This window comes from Rhipicephalus sanguineus, chromosome 3 (assembly GCF_013339695.2).
Source record: "Rhipicephalus sanguineus isolate Rsan-2018 chromosome 3, BIME_Rsan_1.4, whole genome shotgun sequence".
Taxonomy (NCBI): Eukaryota; Metazoa; Arthropoda; class Arachnida; order Ixodida; family Ixodidae; genus Rhipicephalus; species Rhipicephalus sanguineus.
The window spans coordinates 157,351,859-157,370,559 of record NC_051178.1 but is presented as its reverse complement, the minus strand read 5'-3'; the positions used below and the strand labels follow the sequence as shown (position 1 = coordinate 157,370,559).

The following is an 18,701-nucleotide window of genomic DNA, read 5'->3' as shown; positions in this document are numbered from 1 at the left end:
AATGTACGCGAATTTTGGCAGTGTAACGGTGATGCTGATGTCGCTGAGACAAAAAAAATAAAGAAAGAAAACTAGCGCGAGCTAGGTGCGTCGGCTCCTACATGCGCGCGTAAGGCATGGTAACCATCTAGAACACTGTAGCATGGTGTATGCAGCTCTGCTGTTAGCTATTTATGTGATGTTAAATGAAACACACCGAGACCGTCAGTACTCGTGCGAGTAAAGCTGCAGAAAACATTCTTTTCTGGAAAACTCAGTCGCCGTAACTCGCGCGAACGCGCGATGAAACTGCATGCAGAACTCGATGCATGCAAGGGATGCTGCGCAAATTGAGATGCATATAAATTGCTTTAAGAGTGATAAGCAGCGATGGCGAACTTTTCAAAGCTTACGCGTTTTGGCGGCTATCCATTGTAAACTGCATATTTGCATTTCTTGGGCACTACTTTCGTCACGCACGCCTTTTACGAGCGTGTGAAATTACTGTCGATGCTGACCTTGACACACACTCGGAGTTTACCACGATCTCTTAATGTTATACATTCCTACAGCATTTAAAATCTTGGAGCTGCTCATTCTTTCTGCAGATTTCCAGTACCTTGGCTCTGTAATTTGGCTGTTTCTGCACTGAATATTCCTATGCAAAGATTGTAAAAATCCACAGATAAGAAAAACAGGAAGCACTCTCCTCAAGTACTGGGCACACAGTACATGAACATTTATTCAATCAATTTATTGGCACAGTTGCTTGAACAGTATCACACAATGGTACGAGAACGTACCTTCTTCTCGCTTGAACGCTTCCCGATCGCTTTCTCTTTCGGGTCGGTCTTTCTCGTGGTGCCTTCTTTGTCAAATACGACGCCAAGTTAGGCAGGATTGTAGGCAAAGCGTCCTCTCGTAGGCGAGGTTTCCACATGGTGAGCGTACTTCGTTCCCTTCGATTATTATGTACTAGTACCGAAGCAAGCACATATCCGCTCAAAATGAAGTTGACGCACGGCAGATGTGTCGTCCAGTGCTTTGTCCGCTCGATGCAAATTCCTTTCCCAGGCTTCCTCATTGCTCCTCAGGGCTGTATCCTTCGGAACGCCTAACAAAGACGGCTTCGTGCTGCCCTTCACGTGGACGTAACCTGTCCGACAGCCTGGGGCAAAACAGTGGTTTTTGCCGCGCGGAAGCATTTGAACCTCGTGAGACGGTCACGGCTTGTTAGGCCACATCGCTGTTCGCAGAAGAACCTAGCAGATTGAGGAGCAAAGCGCGAAGAGTTCTCAAAAAAACAAAACTCGCACACACCGACCGCCACTCCGAACAGCCAGCAACTGCCCCAGCGATCACTACATTTGATGCGACGGTGGCGCCGCGCCGCGGAGGCGCGCCGAAGCACGTTTTTGTGACATTGGCGGCGTCACCGCAATGCATAGCGCCGGCCGGCGAGTGAGCCCACTACCCTATTCTAGCTCACTTTACCCAGGCGGCCCAGGCATATCGCTACCGATGCGAGCGCAGAGCCGGAGAAAAAAAAAAAAAAAACTTTATTAAGGTCCCTCGGAAAGCGCTTTATGAAACTTGTAATCAGAAGACCTTCATTTCATTTCTATTTTATTACACTTCGCTGATGAACTTGTTCCAGTGCATCATGCAGTGCATGAACACCTTTGAAAGGCTCGTTCACGCGGCAGCGGAACTAGCGAGATCGCCAGAAGGCCACCAAAACCGAAACTGCGTGTGCAGCGCCTGGTTACCGCGGCTATATTTGCTTGGGCTGGCGTGCGGACTGCGTCGCAGGAACTTTGCGAAGTTTCGCTCTCGTCCCGCCGTTTTCGACTCATACGGACTACTAAAAGCAACGCCTGTACTGCATTTTGTCTCCGAAGTGTTGTTAGTGAAGCGAAAGTGCGAATACACCCGTTGCAAAACTGTGTCCTCATCTGGGCCATGTGACACCAAGAGTGGCCGTGTTTGGACTCTCGTGTTTGCGTTGCTGAAGAACCGGGATTCAACATGTGGTGTTTGAGAAGCACGCTCGCTCGCGAGTGATCCCGCGTTGCAGAGCTTGTGCCAGTGGACGCGGTCCATGTCGGAGATAAGGGTGCGTTTCGCGCCCAGCCCTACCGGCGAAGATTGCACCTAGGGAGCCTTCGGACTGCTCTCTACAACTTACCCTCTCGCCAGAAAGTACGGCGGCGAGTTTATCCTCAGGATCGAGGACACCGATCAGGTGATTGTCGCTGCCTGGTGCTACACCTTGTCGTGTTATAAACGCAAGAAACGCACTATACGCTTTCGAAGGTAGTAGTAGTAGTTAGAGGAGCGGAAAGACGCTTAATTATTTCTGCAACCTATAAGGAAGCACGGCGCAGCGTCATTGAGGGAGGGGGAAAGGGGAGGCCACCGCCACCTTCTCGAGAAATGATCACTACTATAATGACATTGGTTCTTGTCTCTACAGATAATATTGTCAGAATGTATATTCAACCGTCACACTATTGCAGTCCAGTTTAGTTATAACGAATGCAAGTACAAGAAATGATTCCCTACGTCAAGCATCCAAAACTTTGTTAAGGAGTAGAACATTATCTTTGCTTGCAACCTCCAGCAACAAATTAGCCCGTCTCACCACACTGATTGATTGCCAGCACAACATGTGCAAAATAGAGCCTATATAAAACAATCTGGATATTGGAAATATTGAATTCAGAGTACCCACAAACGGTCTTCAGTGACTCTAGAAGGGTATCTACTTGGGCTTGTTGGTTTGCCATTACTTGTACACTGTTGCGTGTTAAAGACATAGACAAGAGCACAGAGACACACAGAGCGCACACTATCATTATTTTTATTAGCAGTGGCTTTCCTCCCCTCCCACATGTGCTTCCAGAGCATGTTTTTTCCTTTTAATTTTTGTGATCATGCAGTTTTGACAGCAGGTTTGAAGGCAGCCGTGGTGACCAGCTGATGTGCAATATGACACATAAGCTAGCAGAGGGCTAGATTCCATCAGGTTATAAGTTCACGTTACATATGCTGCTTCGAAAGTTAGCCATATTGTTTTCATGCATAATTATCCACTGAAAACTCATATGAAGAGCAGAGAAAACTTCTCATCGGGACGCTGCGCAATGCAGATCGACAGAGAACGGTACACACAGAATTTATTACAGTATGGAATGCATTGCTTCTTCTGCTCTCTGTAGATGACCTTTTCAGTCATTGTTTCTCTACATTGACAAATAAATCGTATTTCTTTTCTTGGTCAGTAGTGGCATGTAGAATACTGTGAATATAGCACCATACGAGGGCATCACATCGTATTAACGCCATTTGCCACATTTTTAAACCCAGTAATATCATGCACTGTCATTTTAGCCATGTTTGACAAGCCCGACAAATTGCTATTCTCCAATGTTTCGAAATACCGTATATTTTCTTTCCCACATAACAATGCCTGAACATTGCCATAAGCTTATGCATCTTCTTTTAACTAAGTCTTTTTGTGGAACTGTAAAGCAATATGGATGGGATAATATTTTGAATTAATTACTGTCTATAATTGTAAGGACATACCAGATATAGCATAAATACTAATGCCATAGGCTGTACTTATTTGTTAGAACTATGCACTGCTCTTCCATGAAAAGTGCCATTTTTGTTCCAGAAAACTACAGTTCATCATAAAAAGAAATAGGTTTAGTTTTTTCGCTCCTTTCGTTGTTCTTCCTGCTGCGTAGGCTTTCAAGAAGCTGCCGTCTTTATACTGCACGCATTTATGTGCAGCTGCTAAGGATTTGTGCTCGTCCATAAACACCTGAGCCATTTAAGCAGCCTTGCTGCATTGCAGTCACGGGTGGTTCCTGGAGCAGCAGAGAGGATTGTGGACACGCTGCGCTGGGCTGGCCTTTGTCCAGACGAAGGACCTGGTTTGGGTGGCAGTGTAGGCCCCTATGTGCAGGTGAGCTATTGCATACAACACGACGGACATGTTGCGTGTCATTTGCACGACTCTGCCACAGCGAGACAAATTAGCATAGGTGTTCTTTTAGCCGTCCAAATGAGTTGTGTGCACTAGAGAGAACATGTAAGTACTTCAGCAGTTTCCTTTTGTAAAATGAAGTCATACTGGTAAACATAAGCAAGATCACATTTCTCAGCTGGGAATTTGCATGCTTGTAAATTCTGCAAACAACGTAATACAATGTCTACTTCTCAGTAGTGCAAATTACAGCATTGTATGGTTTTTCACTCATCGCAGTAGTTTAAGATTAATATTTGTTGTATTTTTCCAGTCTCAACGGTTAAAATTCTACCAAGAGCATGCACACAGGCTCCTGAGGTGAGTACGCTTCCTTTTGCACGTTTTGTGTGATTAATGAAGAAACATATACGAATCATAAATGCCACTATATCATGAATGTTAATGAACACTGGAAACAACAAGACAGGCTTGATAAAGAGTTTTGCTCATGCCTCCACATAGTTGGCTTTGAGCTGCCTATGTATGTGTGCTTTGTAAATTTAGAATGGCACACTTGGAGGTTTTTCTGTGGTACTGTTTCTGAGGTACTGTTTTTCTGTGGTACTGTTTTTCTGTGGCTATTAATTCCATCTGTCTTTGTGTATGAATATGCATTCATAAATAAATTATAAATTTTGTTTAAGTTTACATCCAACTATTGACAAACTGTATTTTCACATGTTTTTGTAACGAGGACTCTTTTTGTCAGTATGTGAACTGCCCGGCCCAGAAAACAAGATGCAGAGGTAGTCAAAGGAAACATGTTGGTGCAGCTCTCATCAGCACTGTTGTCACGTTGCGTCATTAATTGAGCGCTTTGAAACCAGAGAGCATTGGAAAAACTTATTCAGTGAATTCTGATGGCTATAGCGAAACACCATGCGCTCACTGAGCACCAACGTAATACTTTCACTAAAATACGCGCGGCGATAAAAAGTAGCTTTACGCAGTGAGCACATTCCAGTCCTATTCACAACATAGTGAAGATGTTCTCGCAGTGTTGTAATTGTTCAAACCTTTGTAACCTCAGTAATGCACGAAGGAATCTGTGTACCAGTGTGACATGCCTGTAGAAAAGGCATTTCTCACACTGAATTAGGCCACTGATACAGTCTCCTGCACCATTTTATTTCAAAACAACGATTGAGCCAGTTGCTCGCCTTGTTGTCTTTGGCATAACTTTGATTAACAGTGCCTTGTATCTGAATGGCAGCATTTTTCACTATGCCTTCTTCATGAAAATATGCATAGCTAATGCTGTTTCCACATGCCTTATTATATGTTGGGGCCTTCCATTACACATATCTTAAATGTACAGCACTGGCTGAGTTAAAGAGCTGCATGTTTTCACAACATCAAACTCTCCAACACAGCATGCTGATGGACATGTTCCTGTAACACTGTCCATGCACACTCGTAGTGGTTGGACAACACCACATAGTGCCTCCTTATGCCTGTATTAGATGCGTCATGTAAAGTACAGTCCACTGTTAAAGGGAACACTCGAATGAGCAACTTTCATTTTGTTGGCCCCTTAACGGCTAGTAAATGCAGAAAGATTGTTTGTGCATGTTACTATTCTATCATAAGGGTTCGGAACAGTCAGCCACCAGTAGTGTTATGCAGATCTAAGCCACTATGCTTTTGCAGGATAGCGAAATCCAGACATATCCGAAAAGCAAGTGTTCCCTTTAACAGTGGACCCGTCTGTACATGGACATGAGGTCGTATGATTGTGAAGTGCTATGAGACCTCCTTGAGTGCCTTTGTGATGTCACAAGGTTACGCATACCTCAAATTTTGGTGTGAGGTTTCTTTTAGAAATTGTTTTCTTTATAACCAGTGGCCCCAACCAAGTGGTTGATCACTATGAGGAAAACTATCTTCCAGGCATCATAGGGGCAGCTTCACTCACCATTTAGTACTCATACTGAAGGTTCAAATTGGTGACATGTTTATCCCACACTTCTGTGCTGTTATGTTCGGACTGGTGTGGTCACTGTGATGAATGTGTGTCGAGACTGGCCATGCTACCGGTGTTACTGCTCAGAGGCCGCCTGGAAATCCTCCGGAAGAATTGCCTTACGAAAACCAGGAGATGCCTCGCTTATGACAACCGGTGTCGTTCGCTGGAAAAGAGCCCACCAGGAAATCAGCCCTACGTGATTCGTCTCAAGGTGGGAGTTGGTCGGGTCTTTAGTTGGGGGTAATATTTCTCTGTCTGTATATTTGCCACACCCATATGTAACTGAGTGCCTTGTTCACAGGGAAAAAAAAGTTAGGGAAGAACATTGTGCGTCGTAGATCCCATCCAGTGATTGTCTACACGACATACGCAATGTGTTATCTTGCTGCTCGGAAGAGGCATTATTTACTGCACATTGTGTATGTTCTGAATTAACTTTGTGCTCCTGAAGAAGCAGCCTTATTAAAGATAAGCTTATTGTGGTTTTTTAAAAACAAGCATTTTATAAAGGTTATTGCACACTAGAACATTTTCATAACTTAATTGTCCCAGCTTTTGCTCGCTGTCTAACTAAAAATAATTCGTTTCTTATGGTCATTGGTATTTGAAAAAATTTTAGCATTGTACCTCATGACTGCGCTAATTTTAATTATGAACTTAGTAATAATTAATAATTAGGAAAATGTTCAGCATCGTCATGTCAGTTATGTCATTACATTTGTTGGGAGGGCATTTCCCATACACAATTTCTGAAAGCAGCAATAATTTAAGTCCATTATAAAACAAAAAGTGCTTTGTTGAGTATTTTGTTGTCTAGTCAATTAAACTTAAATGCTGATTGTTTGTTTCCGATTCCGCTTCTTGTATGGCTGATGCAGTATGTTCTGATTGGCATGCAGCTGACAGAGGGCAATGTAACGTTTGAAGACGGCGTTCATGGGCCAGTAACCCTCGACTTGTCTCTAACGGAAGGGGATCCTGTGAGTATTGACTTCATGCCTGCGCATATGCTTATTTTGTCTGTACAGTACTTGATTGTTCAAAAAATAATTCAGAAGTTTGTACTGTTCACCAACTTGGACAAACTTCTTTTTGAGGCACCCTTGTACATTATAAATCCGCACTGTATTCAGGTAGACGTTAACTGTACCTCTTGTACAAAGCTACTGCCCCCCCCCCCCCCCCCCAGATTTCTAAAGAAACGATTTTGTTAACAGTGTGCTCACAGCTGTGCATAACTTGAAATACAAGCATTAAGACTGACCTGTTTACTTGCCAAGAGAAATGGGTTTCTAGCATCTGACACCAGCTCTGCGCTGACTACAGATAATTTTGCCACCATTCTTCTTAGGACTGAGGTACTATGTGTTAACCACATTTACTACAACAGCAGTAAGAAAACCTAAAAGGGAGGTGGTTTTGTTCTGCTCATATCTCGGTTATCTATGCCACGGCATGCACTTGGGTCAGTTTGCATGGGGCTGTAGGAGTATTGCAAAAGAGGTTGTGAGTGTTATGAGAAATTGGGAGAGTTACTGCTGCTACAATAAGGAATTGAGTCTGGAGAAATTGCTGATTTGTTGGCTTTCTTGTTGCCACTGTGTGACTGTCCCTACATTTTGGCATTATTTACATGCAGGTGGTCACTTCGTTTGAACCTTATAGGATGGTCTTCATTGACATTGCAGCTAAGTGTGGATCTTGTTTCAGGTGATCCTGAAAAGTGATGGTTTCCCAACTACCATCTGGCTGTGTGGTGGATGACCGGCTGATGAAGGTGACCGATGTGCTGGCGCGGGTTGAGTGCAGGTTTCACGCCAAAGCACCTGATGCTGTACGGTGCTCTTGGCTGGGAGCCGCCCCGTTTTTGGCACCTGCCTCTGCTGCTTAACAAGTGCGTTCACTCGGCTTCATCAAAAGTTGGTAGCTCATAGGAGATGTGGCTATAACTAGCAGCAAACGATTCCCGCATGATTCTGCAGATATAAGACAGAGGCATGGTCTTCTCGTGTGCCTCAGACCCAGGTGGATGCCTTGGATGTAATGGTTTTAGCTGAAACTGATATACTGAATAAAATATTTGCTGCTTGTATTGAGCAGTGCATTATAAATGTAGCGAAGACATGGCTTGTATGCGCAAACTAGTGTGTAATAGCTTAAAGGGGCCCTGCAAGACTTTTCCAAGTAATCGTCGAATGGCTAATTAAAAGAGCTTATTGCCTCACGAATTGACTGTAGCAAAAAATTTTTAGAATCCATCAAGTACAAGTGGAGTTACAGAGATTTGTCGCACGCTTCAAGTGCTTTCTGTCTCCTTTCGTACTAGCGAGTGCGCTGAAAGCTATGCAGGGAAGGGGGATGACACGGGGGCAAGGAGATTGCAGTCCCATTCATTACCGCGCGTCATGAACTTGAGCACTTTCTTTTCTTTTTTTCTTTGAACGCGTGGCTTACTTTCAGTGTGACCACGAGCGAGCGCGCGGGCACGTGGCAGCATCTCACGGCGGCCACGGTAACTATGAAGCTCACGATGCTCAAATCAGCCAATGTCCGAGGACTTTATGCTTATAACGTGGTTATTTTGGGTATATGGCATCATTTGTCGCGAGGAATTTGTTGATGACTGAGAAGTAGTTGCAAATTCCAGGTCACGTGCTGCACTAGAATGTTTGGCTTGCGTGTTTCTCGGGAGCTTCGACTACCGAACGGCGGTGTTTTCTGACCATGCTGAAAAGTGTTGCAGGGCCACACCCCTTTAACATCTTTTATGGCCTGCTGTGCTTTTTTCAGTGTCACATGTCACAGCTCCAGGGAATGTGTAGTCATGAATGACCTTCACTGACCTATGCTGCTGAACATAAAAGAAACCAAGCATACATCATTCGGCATTATATACCTTTGGCTTTTGCAACATGGTGCCCTCATTTAGACTTTCAGTGCACTATTGACAAGGAAGAGACCACAAACACTGAGCTAATGGTCACTTAGGCATTCTTGTTGCCTAAGGTTCCTTCATGTCACTTCTGGTTGAAATATTTTGCTACATGCGATCACTTTGGGGAAGGCCATGTTTAACGAGACATTGGACATGGGGTGTTCTGGCAGGAATTTCAAAATACCATGTTTTAAATGTTTTTAGGAATGCTCGCTCATGCAGGTACCTATCACATGTGATTTGAGTGGGTCGTTGAATTCGGCTTATGAAGAAATATAGCATGGCTGACTGTACAATAAGTAGGTAATTATTTATGTTTGCATTACATTTAATTACTGTAAAATACATTGCAATTTATTTTGACACTACCACTTGCTTTAAATTTGTTCTCCAGAGGCTTGGCATCAAATTATGTTAATTTCGCGCATTTATAGACAGTCGATCATTATTCGTGTCACAAAGGGTCACTTAATGATGCGTAAGGGTTATGCTGCATTGCTGACTGCTCCCATAAGCTATCTGTGCACTTGAAACACTGTTCTCACGCAGAGCCTGTTTGCATCTTGTATGAGTATAAGCATCTGAGCGGAGCAGACTGTAAAAGCTCCTGTAAAAGTTTGTTATTGTACTTTTAGCACACAAATACATTGACATAAAGCCTTTGCCCAAGGAATGAAATCTTGTGTGTCCATAAGCACTAGCCAGGATGACTAGTCAGCTTACTGTTGTATTCACACTACTCATAGGCTCCAGACAGGTAGACTGACGTTTTGACTCACTTTCTGGAATATTGTAGTGGCCAGGGGTCGACACTCGACACATATGGCACAACATTCGAGTTGTTTAACAACGCTAGTGCTTCTAGAGGGTTTGTTTCTTTTGACGGTTACTGTACACTTATCACATATAGGAAAAAGAACACTTGTGTTTGAATTTCACACCCAGTGATAGTGCCACTGCCATATCATTGTCTTAGTGACAGCCAGTTAGGTAAGAAGCATAACTCATTCAGGACCAGCTCAAGTGTAAGCAGTAGGTTTGCAACATGGGAAAAGTTGCTGCATGAAATTTTCTACGAAGTGCCAAGATGCATGTTTGCTAGTGCACTCTTCAACTGTTTCGTTGGAAGATTTTCTCTAAATTTAAGGCTTTCAAAGCTGAATATACTAAGAATAATGTGTCTTGCTGCATGAAATGTCCAACAACGTTATTTTAGGCACATCTTCTAGCACAGTGGCATGGCTTTAACATATCTTTGCTGAGGTTAGCTGTGATACCAAGTATAGTTCGTACACTGAATCTGCTGTCATGAAACAGTTCCTTTCTTTTGATATCTCAGCATGGCAAACAAGCATTTACTGGCTTAAACACAAACTTAGTGTTCCCCTTTGTTTAGATGCACTCTGCGCCTCTTTCTTTTGCTGTTATTGACAAAGAAATGTGTTCTTTGTTGTGAAAAAAATTATAAAACTTGAAAGGCAATGTGCAAAATTCGTCAGTACACTTTGAGGCACGTCTGGTTTGATGTAAGCAAGAAATCAAGATTGGGAATTTCACACACGCAGTGAAAAGAATGCGTGAGTGTGCAAATTGGCATTACCGTTCCGGTCACCCTCCTTTCTGACTACTCAGCATGCGGTGCTCAATTTCGGTTGCATTGAGAGATCCATCTTGGTGTGTGAGAAAGCCTGCTTACTGAATTTTGCGTCCTCAAATGTGCTTTGAAACTACGGCACACCTATGCTACTGCTGAGCATACTTTTACTCACCTGTAAACATCCATTTCATGCTGATGAAGCTACTATGTATGCATAGTTTTACAAACTCTGCGAAAGAAATGCATGCGCAGAGTATGTACAGTCGGACAGATTGTTGAGCTAGTTGGTCTTGCATTTTAACAAAGTGAAATGGCCCAAGCAGGACAAGGACAAGCGCCTGTCCTTGTCTGCCTAGTCTTTGTGCCCATCTTCATTTGCACTAATTTCACTTTGTTAAAATGCGTAGTGTGCTCTTGTTTTAAATTTGCATATCTGCCAACAAATTTTCTCACAGTTTGCTGGCAGTATTCTGCTATTAGGTCATTCAGTTTTTCTATGTGAAAGGGATAGGGCAAAATTTGGGCCAGAGAACAGTGAAAGTGAGACGAGAAAGACAAAGTGAACTCAAGAAAACACATATTTTGACCTCAGTGTCCACGACTCGAAATGATAGTATGTGATGCTGCTCTCTGGTGTCATGCTGTGTTTTATTATAAAGTACAAGCAGGCTTTCTTGTCGGTGAAATAATTCCAGCTGATGTTGCGCAGGGATGGCACCAAACTTTCCAAGCGTCGAGATGACATCCGTGTGGAGAAACTGAGAGTGAGTTGTTCTACCTCGCACTTTTTCCATCCAACGTGAAGCGCTCTTTGCTTTCCGATGAATGCGTGTTCATTTGTGGGAGCTTTCTCTTGTAGCTTGGAAAGTGCTACTGCCGTGCAAAGGAGGTTCTGTAACTTGCAAAATGTCAAAAACCGATGATTCTAACAACTATGATAAATGGCTCGTGTATGATGTATTTTCCAAGTCACCTTCCTAGTACCTGCATGAAATGAGCTAACAGGCTTATCATTTTTTTTGCGCTATCATCACTGCTCACTACCTGGGGACGTAATTGGATTCTGCAGCTGCTCAGAAAAGTGTCGATGTGTGCTGAAGCCTTGAATTTTGGCTGCGCACTTTGCAAGTGCTAGGCAATTAACATTTCTTCCTGCTCAGTGGGCTTGCATACTTCTTGTACGGTGTGCCAGCTGCCACAAAAGTTTGTTGACAAAACGGCTGAAGAATGGCTGAACTGAAGGTTCACAGTAGCACTTCCAATGATATTGCTGGACATTTACCTAGATGCTTGCTGTGCTGCTAGAAATGGAGTGCAGGCTCTTGTTCAAATGTGTGGGTTCAGTCGAACATGCCTATGAGTGATATTGGCCTGAAGTGATCATGATCGTATGTGCTTTGTATATTTCACCTGTTCATGTAAAATGTTGGAACCTGTCTAGGCATTTTTTGAGATTCCTGATTAATTTTGATGAAACTTGCTGAGTTTATGTATATTTGTGTGCTGATTTCAAATATGGATTTTGTTTTTCTAGTATGATTTGTAGATTTCAAAATATAAAACATTCCATGTGCTTTTGGGAAACAAGATTTTTCCTGAATTGAGAGAGTTACCAAGTGAACCAGCACATCACAATATTCTGGAACGAGCACTGATTATAGTAAAACAAGTACAAATGTTCTAAGCCCACTTGAACAAAAGTTATGGTATGTTGGATATTCGTGAGTTAAATCTCAGCATGACATTGACTCACTCGCAAATGTTCATCATGCCATAACTTTTGTTCAAATAGGTTTAGAGCATCCATTCTTGTTTTCTTGAACCCACCTCTCATTCCAGGTCATTCTGATCTGTTTATTTACTTCGTAGCTCTCTCAGTTTAGGAAAAGTCTTGTTCCCCAAAAGCACATGTAATGTCCGATATTTTAAAAACTACATACTGTACTACAACAATAATTGCATATTTGAAGTCAGAACTAAAATAGTATACATAAATTCAGCAAGTTTCATCAAAATCAATGTGGAATTACAAACGTTTTAAAGAGCAGGGTTTCCCCTTATATGTGTGCATTAGTATTAAGCCGATGCTGCTTTCACTCCAGGAGCAAGGCTTTTCGCCTGAGGCGGTGCTCAACCTGCTCGTGTTGGCAGGAGGCGGGTTTGGCAAGCAGCACAAGGACCAGTTCTTTCAGCTCCCCGAAATGATCGACAAGGTAGGCGGCGCATTTTTCTGCTAATAATCATGCAGGTGTCAACGCTCACACGACCTCTTCAATTTATAGACACTGCGCCTTGCCACTGTGCGCAGTTTTCGCCCGATGACTTGAAGGCAGGCTCGTGCCGTCTTGACACCGAGCGGCTGCAATCACTGAACAGGCTGCACCTGCACTCGTGCCTTGGCTCAGTGGATGGTACACGGATGCTTGCCAGGCAGTTGCAACAACTTCTCGCTGATCAGCAAGGCTCTTCAGTCAGTGCTTCCTTTTCCGAACAAGACATCATCCATGTTCTACACCAAACTAAGGTATCGTCTAGCTCTTCTTCCTCAGCATTGGCTTAAGGGGGACATGCAACTTGAAAAAAAAAAAAATATTTCTTGACCAATTGTGATGAAACTATTTGTGCACTAATTTCAAATGTGCAATTATTTTTCTAGTATAATGTGTAGTTTTTAAAATACAAAAAATTTTATGGGCCTTTTTGGGAGCAAGATTTTTTCTAAACTGAGTGAGTTACAAAGTAAATCAGCATATCAAAATAATTCGGAATCAGAACTGTGTGCACTGCAACAAAAGTGGATGTCCTAAACCCATTAGAACAAAAGTTATGGTATGTTGAACATTCGTGAGTGAAATCGCAGTTTGGAATTGACTCACTCACGAATGTTCAACATATTATAACTTTTGTTCAAATGGGTTTAGAACATTCTTTTTTGTTCCACTGCACACAGTTCTGATACCAGATTATTCTGATGTGCTGATTTAATTTGTGACTCACATAGTTTAGAAAAAAATCTTGCTCCCTAAAAGGCACGTGAAATATTTTGTATTTTAAAAACTACACAATATACTAGAAAAATAATTGCAGATTTGAAATCAGCGCACAAATATACATAAACTGCCCAACTTTCATCAAAATTGGTCAGGAAATTAAAAAGAATTCTTTAAGAGCAGTGTCCCTCCTTAACAAATATAAGTATTGCAGCATGAGTTTTTTTTTTTCATGCTGTAACAATCATAACACTGTGCCTGACCAACTAGCTCAAGCAAGGACTCTGCTCAGGCTTGGCTTTTGGGTAGCAGAGCCAACTTTGTCAAACCATACAAGTATACGGCTCAATTTCCATGCTGTGCCACCTGCAGAGAAACTGAACGCACACTGCACAGTCTTCAAGAGCACTGTATGCTGTACTGATGCTACGTCATCTAATATTGTGCCAAATGCTGCTTAGTTTTGTGTAAGGAGAAATTCTCACGCATATCTATGGCAAATGACGGCCTACTTTTTGAACCTGTGCACTGCGTCAGCAATACCTTTAGTGGTGGTAATGCAGGGTATTCAGCAGTGTGAAATTTGTGAATTGTATGTTTGCATGCATTCGCATGTACAACCTTCTTTGCATGTTAGGACAGTACAATATTATGTGCCTTGGCTTGCTTGTACAGGCAAGAGAGAGAGGCAGAAATACGTAGATGAAAAGGAAAAGGCAGGCAATGTGTACCAACAAAGAATGCCAGGTGATTTGAGAGTTTAGAATTCAAAAAAGGCTAAAATAATGATGAGTAATCTGTAGATTGCGCAAGGTTCCGATGGCTTTCAGAGTCTAACACAAGGAAAGCAAGCTCCTGTTGGCCAAAGCAGCATTTAGCAGTTTCTTGACTGCGGTAGGCTGTTATCATTTATCGTTTTTAGGTGCATGCTAAAGGGCAGTCCTTTATCAGTTTAAAATGAGTCTTTATCATGAAGCTGTGCCTAGGTTTCCCTGACCTTTGTCTCCGGTCACTATTTCTTTTTTTTTTCTTTCTACTTTCATTGTCAGCATCCCCTTCACCCTAGATGATGCTTATGGCAATGGTAGCCATTGAGCAGCATGAAAAAAAAACACGATTTTTTCTTTAGCGGCAGCTTTGAACAACTGATGAGGCAGCCCACGTAGTATGGGTGTTATGCAGAGCCTCTGCATTATGTATGTTAGCTTTAGCCTGAGCTCACTGTCTGCAGGAGCGGATCGACAGTTTACATGACCTGCTTACTCCAGAGATGGCATTCATCTGGTCTGATCCCGTTCTCAGCGGACTAGACCAACAGAAACCTGAACTTGGTAAGTGCACCTCTTTATAATCAAAGACTTTTTCGTTTGTTCTTTTTTCAACCTTAGATCTCGTAGGCTTTCGTGTATTTTTGTACCATATTCACCTTTAGCACATTGTGCGCATTAGCATGATTGTGAATTGCTGTATCACATGTGATTAAAGGCCTAAAACATCGGTTTACTTTCCCACTGGTAAGCTGAGCATCTTATCTACTCAAGCTTCAATTTAACACTTTCACCGTTGGATCGTTTCTGGCCGTGACACACCCCCAGTGTCAGCTTGGTTTGGGGAATATCAGTGAAGCTTGAAACGCAGAGGAATGGCACGTTGTGAAGTCGAGATGACAGGTAGGGATGGAAAGGGGATACAAAAACCACGAGTGAAAGCAGCAATCGAGTCATGTTTCAGTTTATTGGAGTGGCAATGGTGCACGCCCCTGAACTTGACGCACCATAGCAGACACGCCAACAGGTAAAAAAAAACGACAAAAGAACCCTGCAAAATCTGCAGCAGGTGGCAGAACAACCCTCGTACCCGTAATCACACACACGCCACATGGTCACTGAGCCCCAGTGAGTAGCTTGTGCGGAGCGACCATGCCTCCCTAGCAAAGAAGGATGGGCGCGGTCACCCTGTACTGTTTATTGCATGAACCAATACAGCGAGGGGTGGAAATATGTGCTTCTAGAAAGATTTGAAAGATGGTGCAACCAGTATGATCACACTAAACATGCCAGCTTTGCACATCGGCGTGAATTTTTTAGCACACAATTGAGAACGTACCGGTACGTCAGTGGGACTGCGGGGGAGGAAACGTACATCAGTGGCAGGGACCGGTACATCAGTGGCAGCGAAAGGGTTAATAATGTGGCTGCAGAAATGATGCAGTACACAATATACCTTTTACCTCCTATTATCAATGATGTCTCTCTGCCTGCTTATGTTTTTAGGCTAACATTTTGTGTAGAATGTACATTACAGATAAGTCAGAGCTCTTTAAAAAAACATTGTTGCCATGTGTAAAACCTCTCCATGCTAGTGCAGCTTGCCATTTTTTCAACTATAGCAACAGCCTTTAATGCAGGTTGCCATTTTATGCTTTGTTTTTCAATGTGGTTTGCATTTTCATATATTTTATTTCCTAAAGTTCAGTTTCTCTTAGAACAACAGTGTAAGTTTGCTTTTTTTGGCATCTGATGCTGAGATGAGTTGCATATTACTTGATAGCTGAGCACTTGAGGAGGCACTGTCTGGACTAGGGTTCTCCCATGAGCCGAACACGCTTTGATGATATTCAGGACAATAAAACCATTAAATATGCTTTGTCAGCACATAGCTGGCACAACATTCTGATCCCGAGTTTGTTGTCTTCAAATATGTCAGCTAACTCCCACTAGTTCGAAGGCCATAATCCTGAACTGGTTGCAACAACCTAACATTGGCTGCCTTAGTTTGTTCAATTATTTTTTGTTGTCAGCAACTGGTCAGTCATCTCAAGCTGCATGTGCAAAGGTAAGAACAGTGCAAAGATAAGTTTTGTAGAGTATAAAATGTCATACAACTTTCGCTATGCTTGTGGTCAAAGACCACAAGAAAATGGGTCTTAGCACGTGTACTTTTCATGCATGTATCCCCGTGACACGTTTTAACACATTAATATAATTAACGAAGAATTCGTGAACACGGGGTATCGCTGGAGCCAACGTTTCGACTAGCAGACTTGTCTTCTTCAAGCATTGATGAAGACAAGTCCGCTTGTCGAAACATCGACTCCAGTGACAGCCCGTGTTCACGAATTCTTCACCTATTCAGCTTCCGTTTTCTCCTGAACTTTCTAATATAAGTAATGTTACTCAATCTGCAAACAATATGGTTCTCCCTCCTTTTGCAGTTGCAGCGGTTCACCACTTGTGCAGCCAACTGGAAAACCTGGACAGCAGCCAGTACAATAGCGACTTCTTGAGCCAGCTTCTGAGGTCATTGGCATCTGAGGCTGGGCTCAAATACAGCGACTTCATGCGCTGTTTGCGACTGCTACTAAGTGGGCTCAAGGTAAGCTACGGCACTGACTTGTAGCAGCACCAGATGAAGCATGTTTACAATAAGGCCAGCTCACACTTACCATGCTCCTGAAGGAGATAAGAAAGGCTCTTCCAAAACCAAACATTTTGAAGCTCAGCGTGTACTCCATAGTTTGTAACTACAGATGCTAGATCTGTGTACACTAGGTGTGAAAGTATCCATGCGTAGCAACCTGAACAATTAATAGTAACACTGTAGTGCATTTTTGAAGGGCTGTTCTGCAATGGTGGGACATTTTTTACACTGTGCTGGTGTACGGATGTGTGTGTGTGCCATACATTTCACTCCATTGCTCATATACTACATGGGTTAACTTCTTGCTTTTTCTTTTTCGTTTTTTACAGAATTGAAATGTTTTTCATAGTGTGAACATACTGTAAACGCACTCTATACATTATCTAATTTGGGTGCACTTACAAAAATACTCAAGGCCTGATTGCTTGTGCAGCATTCTACTGTGCTGAATCACTCGGTGAAATCAGTCTTGCAGTCTCTGTCATTGTGTACAGCAGTATATTCAGCTAAAACTGGTTATACTACTCAGTTATACGAGTGAATGGTGAATAGATACTTAAATTTTCTGCTTCAACTTTGTATACAAACTATACAATAGCCTGTAACTTTCTAAAGATGAGCTTTCTTATTTTAAGCCTGAATTTACTGTTGTTAGCTGTGCACTAGGAATGGAAAACACTGTCACAGGCTTACGAAGAGATGAATGGATATCTAAAGGGATGGGGAAGATGACAGGAACTGTCTTATTTCCCATTGTATGCTGTTGCATTCAGTGTCCGGCACAATGCATAAACTGTGGCGGGAGCAAATCTCCATCTTTCTCACCTGAAATGCTTGCATTACTGTCACGCAGCAAGGCCCAGGTGTAGCTGAAATGATGCTGCTTCTGGGAAAAGAACGAACGCTTCACCGCCTGCAGCAAGTTCCAGGCAACGAGCTCCAATCGGGCAACAAAGCCAGTTTTGGGGCCTTTGAGAAAGTTTAACCTGGAGAGTCTCTTATATACCAAGTGAGCTGCTTGCCAACGCTACTTGCTTTCAGCGTGTTGTCAGCTTGAAGTATGCTGTCCAACTTCTTTTGGAACCAGCTGTAGAACTTTGCATTCATCATATCAAAGGAAATGTCGTGAGGCCATCGTAAGCAGGCTGGGCCATGATATTTCTATTGGAGTTGAGGTGAAGTGAAAGTCTGAATACTACAGGTACAGTAGAACCCCGCTGATACGTTTTTGAAGGGACCGTAGGAAATAAACGTAAGAGACGGGAAACGTAAGAGCCGAAAAACAGGAAAAACGGCAAAATATTTAGTGGTACAGAATTTTATTTCAATTCTTACGAGCAGCACGAAAATTGGCGCGCTCAGCCGCGATCTAGTCGATGGATAGAAACGCGGAGCTTAGGACGGCCTTAGCCACAGAAATGTAATCAACGTATGTGATTTTTTTAACACCAACAGCTGTAGGCATGAAAGAACTAAGCACACGCAATCACGACCGGCGCGGCGAGTCCGACCGCGAACCGCACGCACGACCATGCGAGCTCCAACCAGCTCGAACTCCTCCCGTTCTCCGATAAATAACGATGATGATGAGTCTACGCCAACGCGATGGCAGAAGTGAATGCCAATCTCGAAGGCCTTGCTTTCGCAAGCAATTACGTCATACACGCCATGTTTGTGCAATGCAAATCTCAGAGGCTATGCTTTTGTCAATGGTAAATGCCAATCTCGAAGGCCTTGCTTTCGCAAGCAATTACGTCATACACGCCATGTTTGTG

At 42.9% G+C, this 18,701-nt stretch overlaps 1 protein-coding gene and 1 long non-coding RNA gene across 3 annotated transcripts in view; both read left to right on the top strand.

Moving 5' to 3' along the window:
• Nucleotides 1-18,132, top strand: part of LOC119387572 (probable glutamate--tRNA ligase, mitochondrial) — a 28,969-nt gene extending 10,837 nt beyond the window's left edge. Inside the window, exons 7-12 of one of the 2 annotated variants that reach the window (XM_049413551.1) lie at nt 11,226-11,280; nt 12,619-12,729; nt 12,825-13,040; nt 14,738-14,837; nt 16,721-16,881; nt 17,780-18,132. In XM_049413551.1, coding sequence (XP_049269508.1) covers nt 11,226-11,280; nt 12,619-12,729; nt 12,825-13,040; nt 14,738-14,837; nt 16,721-16,881; nt 17,780-17,911 — 775 coding nt within the window. In that variant the 3' untranslated portion in view covers nt 17,912-18,132. The remainder of the gene's footprint in view (nt 1-11,225; nt 11,281-12,618; nt 12,730-12,824; nt 13,041-14,737; nt 14,838-16,720; nt 16,882-17,779) is intronic. The other variant, XM_037655004.2, reaches the window with a different exon arrangement.
• On the top strand, nt 2,172-4,333 carry LOC125757685 (uncharacterized). Its single transcript, XR_007415435.1, has 3 exons — nt 2,172-2,224; nt 3,845-3,955; nt 4,290-4,333. It is a non-coding gene; the product is annotated as an uncharacterized LOC125757685 (long non-coding RNA).
• Nucleotides 18,133-18,701: the final 569 nt, after the last annotated feature.